At 43.1% G+C, this 13066-nt stretch overlaps 1 protein-coding gene across 1 annotated transcript; it reads right to left on the bottom strand.

The window, feature by feature from the left end:
• Positions 1 to 530: 530 nt before the first annotated feature.
• Positions 531 to 3681, bottom strand: EOLA2 (endothelium and lymphocyte associated ASCH domain 2). The gene is made up of 2 exons (XM_075834366.1): positions 3272 to 3681; positions 531 to 931 (listed from the first exon to the last, which is right to left on the bottom strand). Exons 1-2 carry the CDS (start codon positions 3522 to 3524, stop codon positions 720 to 722), a joined length of 465 nt encoding a protein of 154 aa, XP_075690481.1. The 5' UTR covers positions 3525 to 3681; the 3' UTR covers positions 531 to 719.
• Between the last annotated feature and the right edge of the window lie 9385 nt (positions 3682 to 13066).

Here is a 13066-nt window from a genome sequence, read left to right as displayed (position 1 = left end):
ACTACAAAAAACACTTTAAAAATAGGCCTAAAAAATGGCTGGATTTAGAATGTTTTCAATTGAAATCAGCCGTGTATTTTTCTGCCTCAAACATATGGCATGTGAACCCACCCTAAATGCATATATTAGGGTAGGTCCACACATTGTGGTTTTGTTGTAGCCTCTTTTAGGCAAAACCACCAAAAAAGCCGCTACATGTGGACTCACTTTTAGATGATAGCATCACTAACAACTTCCTAATATAATGTTTTACAGTGGAAACAGTCCCACGATAAGCCTGCACTGCTGCTGTGAATGAATATTTGGTACCGACGCTCTACAGGTGCTGTCAGCAGAATACAGGTGCTGTTGCAGTAGCTTATTCTATGCCAAATTGACACTCATTGGTTAAATATGCTGAGAGCCAGCATGACGCCTGTATGAACATTCCTTGGCCAGAATATAGACTGACATAGAAGTCATTCAAGTACCGCATACGCAAACCAAGACATATAGAGAATGATCATAAAATATTTGCACATACGGTATAGTATTATAAAAATAACGACTTTATTGTGGTTCGTTTTCATCCTGAAAATAATATTCTGTGATTAGGTAATCATTGCAAGCAAGTGTAAGGACTCATACAAAGACATCATTGCAATTCTCATCTCCACACATTGAATGTGTGAATTATTTATTGAGAACTGCCTCCAGGTTCCCAATTTCTTGCCATAAATTCAAGAGGGAATGAATCCATATGGTATTGTCACTTGCCAAATGTCTTTTCCACCTCTTGCTGGAATTGGTTTCAATAACCACCGGGCGTTGTAAACAATCGTGAGATATTTGCCTTGCAGTCCCGTTAACAAGGCTTTATTCTCAAGCTCAATGGTATCTTCAATAGGGACATCATCAGTCTGCTGCCAGGTATCTCCAATGTCAATGAGTCCTGTTAAAATAATACAGAACGTGACACGTTTACTTATAGTAAGGCTATACCTTCATTTAGCAATTATATTAGCAATTCTTGACCAAATCTAAATATCCCATTCACCTGCAGGAGTGTTCCGATAATTACAAACATGTTAGAAGTTAGGCCGGATTCACACGTGCGTGTTCGGTCCGTGATATACGGTCTGTATGTCGGCAGTATTTCCCAGCCCGAACACACTGCAGGGAGCCGGGCTGCTAGCATCATAGTTATGTACGACGCTAGGAGTCACTGCCTCGCTGCGAGAAAACTGTCCCGTACTGTAATCATGTTTTCAGGACAGTAGTTCCGTGGGGAGGCAGGGACACGTAGATTCATAGATAACTATGATGCTAGTAGCCCGGCTCCCTGCAGTGTTCGGTCTGGGTAATACTGCCGACATACGGACCGTATATCACGGACTAAACACGCTCGTGTGAATCCGGCCTTAGGCTGGGTTCCCACAGTACAGCTTTTGCATGCGCTTTTTAAGCCAAAACCAGGAACGGAACCTAAACAGAAGAAATATATAAAGAAAGGCCTTATACGGTAGGTCTGTTATCCTGGATCCAATTCTGGTTTTGGCTTACAAAATGCAGGCAAAATCTGCACTGTGGGAACGCAGCCTTAGGGTATGGTCCCATGTAGCTGCGTCCGCATGCAGCCAAAACCACACCCACATGAGGTGGCAAATGGCGGCACGATATAGCCAGTAAAATCGTGCGGCCATTGGCGATTGTAAGTGAGCTTGGTTTCAGCCGCATGCGGGGGCAGCTATGTGGGAGAGTGCCCTGAAAGTGTCACTATCATTCGGTTCTCCCACCTGTTCGCACATTGGGCATGAAGAGACGCAGGGAGCACGCTATACTACCAAACAACACTTGAAGAGTCTCATGCACAGCTTCCATTAACCCCTTCCCGACATTTGACGGTGTCGGCTGTATGTTACAGCCGACACTTCAGAGTAACTAGCGGCATCGCGCTCGAGCGCGATCCCGCAAGTTTAACTCGTTAAATGCTGCGGTCAATACTGACCGCAGCATTTAAATCGTCAGAAAGAGGGGGGCGACCCCCTCTAACAGCTCATCGCGCCCCCCCGCAACGCAATTGCGGGGGGGGGGAGGGGTCGATGGTTGCTATGGCTGCCTGGGGGCTTAATGAACGCCCCCAGGTCCACCATCTTTGTACACCTATTAAGCCTTGCTTCCGGCAGGGCTTAATAGAAGCCTGTCAGAATCACGATATACTGCAATACATTAGTATTGCAGTATATCGTACAAGCGATCTAACGATCGCTGGTTGAAGTCCCCTAGGGGGACTAATAAAAAAAGTAAAAATGAGTTAAATAAAGTCATTCTTCAGCGCTAGTCAATGTCCAGGTTGCTGAAAGAGTTACCGCCGATCAGTGCAGCCCATTAACTCTTTCAGCACCTTGTACAGTGACTAGCGCTGAACAACCCTGCTCTTTCAGCTCCCTGGACAGTACCATGCTCGGCGCACGGAAATCACACGGCCGCTAAAACGGGTTCACGGACCCGTCAATAACGGCCGTGAAAACGGTGATGGAAGTGTGCAGGAGGCCTTAACTGATCGGCAGTAACTCTTTCAGCACCCGGGACAGTGACTACCGCTGGAGTTAATAGTATTAAAAGTTAACTAACCTACTTCTTCCTCCAGTACGGCCTCCCGGGATGACGATTCATCCCATGTGACCGCTGCAGCCAATCACAGGCTGCAGCGGTCACATGGACTGCCGCGTCATCCAGGGAGGCCGGACTGGATGTCAAAAGAGGGAAGCGTCACCAAGACAACGGTACGTATGAACTTCTTTTACTTTCAATTGCTGCGGAAACTCTGCCCGAAAAGGCTGCCCCTTCTCTCTTTCCACCACTGATAGAGAGAAGGGGCAGCCGATTAGTGCAGAGAAAACGCGTCCGTAAATACTGGTGGAATACGGGTCGATTACGTGTGACAAAGGACCCGTATTTACGCCAGTATTTACGGGAGGAAAGAAATAAGTTTGTGTGCATGAGGCCTGACACTGTGTAAGGTAACGCTGGCTGGAACAGTTTATAGCGTGAACACTGCTGTACTATATATAGGGAAATCTACATAGGATACTGTTTACTGGGAAAAATCACTGTTTATGGGGCAGTCGTTGCCAACTTTGGTGACATTGCTACATTATTTGAGGTTGGAGCTTATTTCTCCCTACCACTTTGTGATACTAGTAGGTGTGACCTAAAGACAACTATGGGATCAATATGCTGACAATTTAAAAGTTAATATTTTTAGTAAATGATAAAACAGAACACGAACCTGCAATGACTCCCCTGCCGAACTGTTCCCCTTGATCTAAGAGCTGCTGCACCTGCACATCTGACATCCCAAGTCTGTTCTGCAGAACGTCCCTCCAGTCCTGCTGCTCCCAGTCTTTGACAGCAATATGTATAGCAAGGGTGCTGTTCCTGTAGTCAGCCAGCAGAGGGCGCCAACGAGTTTCCACGGTCTTGACTCCGTTTAAGAGCAGCCCAGCATAGGGCTGACGGAAGGAGAGGCAGCCGACATGCATGTTTTCCCGCGGTGCTTTCTATCCTGTGAGGTGGTACAGTCTCTTGTAAGAAAGCTGCAGCTGTTTACAGTGTGCACTGCAGCATAATTACTTAGTGGCTTCAGAGAGACTAGCAGAAGTAATGCCGCCTGGTCACTAAAGCGTATAGATATTGTAAAACTACAATACCCAGAATCCCTCTTTCTCATGATGCACCTTGTACAACTTTATTAAAAACACAAAAGCACAGATTTTATTTCTATGAATTCTCTTTGTTATTTTCTTATCTCCTTCTTATTATCCTCTTGCCTATTTATAATGTTGGATTAGACACATTTTGGTGTGTGGGGTTTTCTATCCTTGCACTGCATGTAAGAAGAATCTTGGAGAGATTTGGCATTTATTTATACCTATCATGAGAATTATATTGTATTATATTATTTCCATATATTCCATGTTTTGTTAAAATGGTTTTCTAGTTTCAACAAATAAAACTTATTTATTTTATATTGCAAAGTTCTACATAAATCTGATTTACTTTATGTGTATTCTTTGCCATTTTTAAGATGCAATATTCTAATGATTCTATGTGTATTTATATCTTACCGTGTTTCCCCGATAGTAAGACACCCCCGATTGTAAGACGTATCGGGGGTTTCAGGGGGGTCGGCTAATATAAGCCGTACCCCGAAAGTAAGACATATGCCCACTTCCGCTTGGTCCCTCATGCATAACTTCTCTTCACTGCCACTGTACGCAGCCTGGCTGTAAATTTCCGCTGGATTAAGTGACCCATCGATGCAGCACTAGCATCCAGGGGTCTTGCTAGGGTCTTAGAAGATATGGGGCACAAGGCAAACTTTTCTAAAACAACAGGGTCAGATAAAGCGACTAAGCTCTATGTATGATAGTATACATAAATAATGCAGTCACAAAATAATGGTCAGATACCAGTTCTACACAGTGAAATGTGAATACAGTAACATCCAGTGACTCACTTGTGCAATGTAATGTAATGATTAAATTGCTTGCATCACTTTTATTTCTACACCAAACCACTATGAAAGCATGACCTGATACATTGGTGATTTGGTGCAGAAATAAAAGTGATATCAGCAATCTTATATATAAGACCGTGCCATACATGTAATTTTATTTTTACATTGCTTGTATCGCTTTTATTCCCACATCAAATCATCATGCATGCATGGCATGGCCTTATACATGACACTTTTAGCCTCAGCCTTATCTGATAGCTGTAATACGGACGTTTTTTTGTTGCTAGGAGCAGAATACCCGGCAAGAGCGTCAGCAACGCTCGGGCCGGAGGATTCCGCTCCAGAAGGAGCACCTCACGTCACTGTCCATATATGGACAGGGACGTCAGGGCTCCCTCTAGGGATTGGAAACCTGGCCAAAACGTTGGCAACGCTCGGGCAAGGGATTCCGCTCCAGGAACATCCCTTGGCATCACTCTCCATATATGGACAGGGACATCAGGGCCTTCCTCTAGGAGCGGAATACATATCTGGATAGTGACGCCAGGGGCTCCTCCAGGAGCAGAATCCCCGGCCAGAGGATCTTCAGGACGAGAGTGGCAGAGCACAGAGAGGATAGTTTCCTACACTGCCATAGTAGGAGGACCGCTGTCTCCGACAGCTCCATAGAAATGAATGGAGTGCTGGCCGAGCATGCGCACCAGCTGTAGATTCTCATGGAACACTTCAGGGGATATTCTCATCGCTTGGGGTCCCAGCAGTCGGACCCCCAGTGATCACACATGTATCTCCTATCCTGTGGATCGGGGATACATGTGTTTGTGAAAAAAAAAACGTTCATTTGTTTTTCTGCGCAGCGCGACATGCAGCAGCCAATGCATCTTTAATCCTCCTCCCCTGTCTCCTTCCATCCAGCTCCACAGAGCAACAGAGAGGAGGAGACTGGCATAGAGGATGTACTTACTGCCGCACGCCGCGCTGTGCAGAATAGTCCATAATAAAGTCCACTATTGTGTGGTAAGGGGGGACCAGTGGGCGCCCTGGCTTAAGGGTCGTAGCTGCGACCCTTATAGCTACGCCACATGGTCAGGATGTGCTTGAAAAGTGAGGAGCCACAGATGGCTGGGCAGCAAACTCGCGAGGGGAGGCATACTATGGAGCTGGCGTGTGGTGCCATATGGTGGTCCGTACGGCGATGTATTATGGAATTATTCTCCCCTAAAAGCATGGATTAGCCTTTCTAATGGAGACTAACATGTCACAGCTCTCCCCAAAACCACTACTGTATAAGTAATAAACATAGAATGTTTTTAAAGGCTAACTAAACTTTTAAAAAACTTCATAGTGAGATGTCACAAGTCTTGATCAGTGGGGGTCCAAGCACTGAGATCCACACTGATCGCTAAATTGAATGAGCAGAAGCGCTCGCGTGAGCACTGTGCCGCTTTGTTTCTGATCGGGCTTCCTCAGAAAGCCGAGAGAGTATTTTACGTACACATAGACCCCCACCGATCAAAACTACTGACATGTCACTTTCAAAAGTTTAGTTACACTTTAACCCAGTGGTTCCAAACCGGGGTGCCGCTGCACCATGGTGTGCAATGAGAACCGTCCAGGAGTGCCGCAAAACACTCCGCTCATGAACTGCCATAAAAAAAAATGCATTTGGCTGTAGCAGACGTGACGCATGCACGTCTGCTACAAGTACCGCCCACCACTTCCCGCCAGAAGGGCCTGACAGAAAGGAACCATCAACACTGCGGTCCTGGGCAGCGTGAGTATTCATTCCTTCTCCAGCAGTAAAAACACTTTTGTGCTGTTACAATCACATCTCTATAGTGTGCTTACTGCTGGAGAAGGAATTAACTTCTGTCTGTGATGGTCACTTTACTGGGGGGGGGGGGGGGTTGATGGTCACTTTACTGTGAGTGAAAGGCTGATGGTAATTTTACTGTAAGCGGGGGCTTATGGTCATTTTATTGTGAGTGGGTGGCTGATGGTCATTTTACTGTGAGTAGGGGGGCTGATGGTCATTTTACTGTGAGTAGGGGGGCTGATGGTCATTTTACTGTGAGTAGGGGGACTGATGGTCATTTTACTCTGAGTCGGGGGCTGATGGTCATTTTACTGTGAGTGGGGGCTGATGGTCATTTTCATGTGAGTGGGGTCTGATGGTCATTTTACTGTGAGTTGGGGCTGATGGTCATTTTGCTGTGATTGGGGGCTGATCGTCATTTTACTGTGAGTGGGGGTCTTATGGTCACTTTACTGGGAGATGTGATGTTAATTTCCTGATTGCTGACAGTCTTTTGTTTGGGGTGTGGTGTAATGTAAAGATGTAGTAAAGTATAAAGTGTATCTTATTTTTCAGACAAGGCTTGCTGACCAACCTCGGTGAATCTGCCATACATTTCTTTCACCCACCACAAACATCTATCCATGTGACACCTCAGCTCCAAAGAACCTGTCTCCAGGGCTCATAATGACCAGTTTACCCTGCGTTTTTTGGTGCTGATTTTGACGCGGAAACCATGGTGGAATCAACCCCAAATCGTCCCACATTTATTTCAATGGCATGCAGAGTTGTTATTTTTGCAGACTCTTTCTTTAAGCGGTTACTGCCTCTGACCTCCCATTGAAATCAATAGGAGGCAGAAAAAAGCCTGTGGCGCTCATTTGGAGTGTTTTTTTTTTTTTTGCCTGTGGTCTTTGCATTAGCTTCAACGGCTTAAAAAAAAGCGGATGAAAAAAAACACCGCAAAAAAAGACCTGTGAATTCAAAATCTGCCTCAAAATTCCTGATGGAATTTTGAGGCAGATTTTTTCTGCTTTACAAGAAACGCTGTGTGAACATACCCTAAGAGTGTAGCCTTTCATAAAGCCTTTGTGTAGATGAAGACAGCCCTATATCTTCAGTTAATGCTTTTTCAATGCTCCAGTCAATTATTGCACTTAACAACAGTAAGCAATGTACTGGGTTTGAGTGGCCTACTAGAGGACTAAAGCATCCTCTGAAGGCCTTGCATTCAGGCACGATAACAGTCCCTGAGATCAGCACTCAAGGACTAAATGGAAATATTTATGGCAGATTCAGACATGCAGATTTCTGCATGCTGTAGTTTCATAGCTATTGACTTCATTAGGTGTAAGACACAGTCAAAAAGTTGAGGTGTCACCATGTAACTATCCTTAGGAGCGGCTTTATAAACATTTCCTAGAATTACTAATTTAAAGGGATTCTCCCATCTCATAGATATCCCTTTGCTAAGATATGACATCACTTTCTGATCAGTAGAGTCAGTACGTAGTTCATCGATCCTGAGAATGAAGAGGCCGCAGGACTGTTTTATCGCTGCATCCTCTTTACAGTTTTTCTTTGCAAAGTGGCGTTTCTGGCCAACAACTGTCCAGGAAACGGCAGCACAGCTTCATTCAAGAAAATTGGGCCGTGCTGCAGTTCAGGAGCGCCAGTTTAGGAGCTGAAGACTTTGAAGGTGGCACAGCGCTAAAGCAGCACTAAGTTTCTTTTATTCTAAAAATAGTGAAAGACAGACCCCCCACCAATCAGAAAGTAATGGCATATCCTAGTGATAAGCCATTACTTTCTGTGCTGGAAATAACCAATAAAGAAAAAAAACCTTTGCTTGTGGCAAAACAAGTATATTTAACATGTGGTTTTGCTACTGTTGCTAGTGTTTGACATGCGGTATGTGATGCAGCTCCTACCTAGCGTCTGAACATAGCCTTACTATATCACAAAAAGACGTTTCATAAAATGTATTAATCTTTAAAGCATGAATTTCCATTATATCAATTTCTACACACACATTTGTAATTTTTTTTAATCTAAAGCCACATACATTACTGGGATTTTCAGTATTGAGATGACTCACATTACATCTATGAAGTGCAAATTCACAGCTTGTTAAACAAAAGTGACAATTAATTTATCTTGACTGCCTCCTATTGCTTGAAAGCAAATAGTGCGTGTGCTATATCACAGTAAATTTGCAGTGTAAATATACAAAGTATTTCAGAGGTAATGAAGTCCTAGATAGAATACATTACCGCATTATTATAGTACAAGTCTAATCCTTTGCTGTACTTCTGCCAGGTTTTTATTGCAGTTCTACATCTATTTGTGGAGCTTGTTGTACATTGGGTTCCATATCTCAGATCACTTTTTCAACATTTTTAAGAATTTTTCTTTTTTACTGGAGCATACAAAATCCAAACATATTAAAGCGTTAAGCTTTAATATAAAAAGTACAGTGCTTGAAAAAAGTATAAAAATTGTGACAAAATAAAATGATATACAAAAACATGCAAACAATTACAAAATAAAAGGGAGAATTACCAGAAAGACCTAAAAAATTACAATCCTAAGAGTCTATATATAGCGCAGAAGCATGGTTACATCATTTATAGGATTGGGCTATATACCCTTGCCCGCCGACTGAAGATAACCAGTCTGTTTTTAATATACACAAGTGAAATTATATCTGTGTATTACAAAATGTAAATCTAGAACAAAGCTAATCTATTATCAAACCTAAAGAAATATCTCCCCCTAAGAAACAAAGATCTTTTTGGACAGAGAAACATCAGGTCTAGCAGAACTATGAGGATCAGATTTGGTCGCATAGCAAATCTTTAATTTAACTTAAATACCATGGATATTCTAACAAAATTTGTGTGATAAAATCATCAGTGGATTCTCAGATAAGGAGGAGAGTATTATATATGTGGATGGCTTGAATTGTTTTTTTTTTGAGCGTTAATGAATAAACTCCCTGAAGAGTTACATTCTGCCTTGTTATCTTGCACAGACTGTTATAACATTATTACTTGCTTACATCCACAGAATTGTTATTTAGAAACATTCAATTCTCCTAGGATCGGAATAGACTTAGCAGTAAAAATAAAACGTTACTTGCCATACTAAGAGAAAAAACTAAAAATAGAAAAGAATGTTCTTCTATAAGACGACACTAATGGACAGTAATATATGAAATATACTTTTAGGTATAAAAGGGTGCAAAAAAATGATTACTGAAGTAAATTGTAAATACCGTGCAAGTATTAAAGTATGACTTTTTTAGTTGACTTTTCATAGAATGTAGAGTTACACACATCTCAAGCACCGATTACATATAGGACTCATGCAACAAACTCCACACTCACATGCTGTACACATGTCATACCCGTGCCACTTACGTATAGGACACATTCCCCACTCACACGCTGTACAGGTGCCACTTACACACTACACACATGCCACCCACATACCGGACACATGCCACCCTAGCGCTCCTTTCATTCTTTCATATTACACACCCATCTCTAACGCTTGCCAGGTTTATTTTTGCATTGTGTTAAATCCTCGTAAAATCCCTGCAGGCATCTGCCGCAAAAATAAAGCTACGTCCACCGATATTGTGAATCCATGCACTCTTATGGCTCCTAAGCGACACCCTTCAGCAATGCAGTGACCTCCATGCATCCCACTCTAAGCGCTATTGTGGCAAAGAGGACACCAGGCACTGGTGTCATGTCCGTCCCTGCTTATGACAGTGGCTATATTGATAAGTAGCTTCTTTTTTTATTTTTAGTAGCTTTCTGGGAAAAACCAAGAAGTTCTGGAAAACACTTTAATTGTGAGAACTCACGTTCTCTACTTGAAGAATTACCCATGACATTTCATATCTCTGCAATTACATACTGTAGGCTCAATTCTCACTAGCACCAAGGGGGACCATTTTGTCCTTGTTATTTTTAAACAACAATTAGAACAGATCCCAGAAAGTGGAACAAGAGAAAACATCTAATAAAGATTCCATCCATTTAGGTTAAAAAATAAAATAAATATATATATATATATATATATATATATATTGGAAAAGAGGCATGTGCCCATATTATTTTAGTAAGATCTTAGTCAATGTTTACGCTTCTGATTATTAGGCCATGTTCAGACGTGGGGGAATTTTACTGCTGCAAATGTTGCTGCAAATTCGCAGCAATTACGCAATGAATCTGCCGCAAAATTTGCATATTTGACATGTAATTCAGACGTTGCGGATATCACAGCGGACTTGCCGATGATTAAAGGCTGAAATCAGCAGTGAAATCCCGCTGTTACTCCGCAACATAATGAGCAAAATTCTGCACTGCAGCCTAAAATCTGCACTGTTATTTTCCGCAACGTTTGAACTAAGTTTCCTTAAAAGGTATAGAAACAAATGGAAAAAACGGCTGCTGCAGATTTTGTCTGCGGAGTGTCCGCAGCGAAATTCAGCAGCAATTCTGCCACGTCTGAACATTCCCTTAGGCTGGGTTCACACGTGGCGGAATTTCACTTGAATTCCGCTGCGGACACTCCGCAGTGTTAATCCGCAGCGGAGCCGTTTCTCCATTGACTTCCACTTTAATTTAGAAGTGTTCGTTTAGACATTGAGTAAAATTCCGCTGCGGAGCATAGGCTGCGGAGCGGAATTTGGTGTCCGCAGCATGCTCTGTCTGTTGCGGAGCAGTGGCGGACTGGTTGCGGACTCATGGCGGAATTTCTCCATTGACTTCAATGGAGATTCTAAATTCCGCAATGAAGTCCGCAGCTGTCATGCACATGTTATGTGTGCTGCGGATGCGTCTTGCTTTTTTAACATGACATTTCTTCATTCTGGCTGGACCTATGTATTTCTAGGTCTACAGCCAGACTGAGGAAGTCAATGGGGCTCCCGTAATTACGGGAGCGTTGCTAGGAGACGTCAGTAAATAGTCACTGTCCAGGGTGATGAAAGAGTTAAGCGATCGGCAGTAACTGTTTCAGCACCCTGGACAGTGACTACCGATCCCAATATACAGCAACCTGTAAAAAAATAGAAGTTCATACTTACCGAGAACTCCCTGCTTCTGTCTCCAGTCCGGCTTCCCAGGATGACGTTTCAGTCTAAGTGACGGCTGCAGCCAATCACAGGCTGCAGCGGTCACATGGACTGCCGCGTCATCCAGGGAGGTCGGGCTGGATGCCGAAAGAGGGACGCGTCACCAAGACAACGGCCGGTAAGTACGAAATTCGTTTATTTTCACTAGGGAAAGTGCTGTCCCTTGTCTCTATCCTGCACTGATATAGAGAGAAAGGAAGTACTTTGACCGCAGTCCGCAGCAGCTAGTCCGCATCAATTTACTGCACATTTTGGGCAGATCCGCCGCAGAATCTGCAATGCAGATTCTGTGCGGCATTGATGTGGACAGTTGCGGAGGAAATCCGCCACGTGGGGGCATGCCCTTAGAGTAAAATTTGGGAAGCAAAGGACTGACATCATACAAAGGGTTAGAAGGATTCTACTGACATAATATCTGTAATATAACTAAACACATCAGCCCTGATTGTATTCAGTGATTGCATCCTGCAAAAATCTAAAGCACTTTATTTGTTGAAAAATACAATATAGCACAAAATGTTCTTACCTGACAGTACTAGAGCAACTGAGAGCTCTACCACTACAGCATTAAAGGGAGTTTGTCACCAGGACAGACCCCTTTAACAAGTGCCCAAAAAAAGGCAAGCCAACAGGTGGTCACACACCCGCTGACCACCCAAACTGCCGCACAGGTGCTGCTTGCTATTTGGCCACGCGGTGCCACACGGCCGCATCCATGGCAGCTTAAATACTTAGAGGACCGTCTGTTTTAGTAAATACTTGTATTCTCAGTTAAATAATCTCCTGCAGCATCGTTTCTTAGAACTCAGTATTGTACTGTTCCTCTTTTGTTCTTCCTGGAAATGTATCAATAGATGGACGACGGGGCATTATCATTCGTCTTGTTAATAGTGTGTGTCCTTACATTGTCTGACACTGATGGGACAGTGCCAGAGTGTAGGAATACGCCCCATTGACGAGGGGAATGATAATACTTGTCAATTTATTTATTCATTTCCAGAAGGAATAACAGAGGAATGGCACAATGCAGAGTACTAAGAAAAGGTGCTCCAGAATTGTTATTTTATGGGGGACACAAGTATTTACTTAAACAGAAATATTAGGAGAGCTGATAAGTCCTTCTCAAGTGGCGTGAATACCACCATGTGGGTGATCAGGACTTTCAGTTACTATACATACATACTTATAAGTGGTGCTCTGAACGAGAGTTTGAGGGAAAGTCCAATGGGGCGGGTGCCCACATTGGCTCGTTTTCTTTTGGAAAATTATGTCCTAGGTTACAGGGGGTCTGACTTGTGACAAATTCCCATATTATTAATGTGTTTTTACTATGATCGTTTATGGGGATTTTAAAAGAATAAGTTCTGGGAAATGTTCCTAGAGTTGCTAGAAAACCGCATCCCCGTACTCACATGTAAGTGCTGCAGTTACGGTATTTACATGTGGTTTTTCTCTGATACTTTTTTTCCCCTATTGAAGACAATTCTCTTACTATTCTGCATGAGTGATCATGACTCTAACCATGTCTATAATCCATAAGTATTTTTTTCTGCGTCACTGTAATGTCTTAAGTAAAATGCATCAGACTTTGCATGAAGGAGAGTGTCTGGATTTCTGTGAT

Source organism: Rhinoderma darwinii, chromosome 8 (assembly GCF_050947455.1).
Source record: "Rhinoderma darwinii isolate aRhiDar2 chromosome 8, aRhiDar2.hap1, whole genome shotgun sequence".
NCBI classification, from domain to species: domain Eukaryota; kingdom Metazoa; phylum Chordata; class Amphibia; order Anura; family Rhinodermatidae; genus Rhinoderma; species Rhinoderma darwinii.
The sequence above is the reverse complement of the archived record's forward strand: the minus strand, read 5'-3'. Positions and strand labels throughout refer to the sequence as shown.

What these genes read in the sequence shown, in the direction of transcription:
- EOLA2 (XM_075834366.1), bottom strand. Translation starts at nt 3,524, where the DNA reads ATGCATGTCGGCTGCCTCTCCTTCCGTCAGCCCTATGCTGGGCTGCTC. An exon ending in CGGCAGGGGAGTCATTGCAG is followed by an intron (nt 932 to 3,271) that starts GTTCGTGTTCTG and finishes TTATTTTAACAG; the next exon opens with GACTCATTGACATTGGAGAT.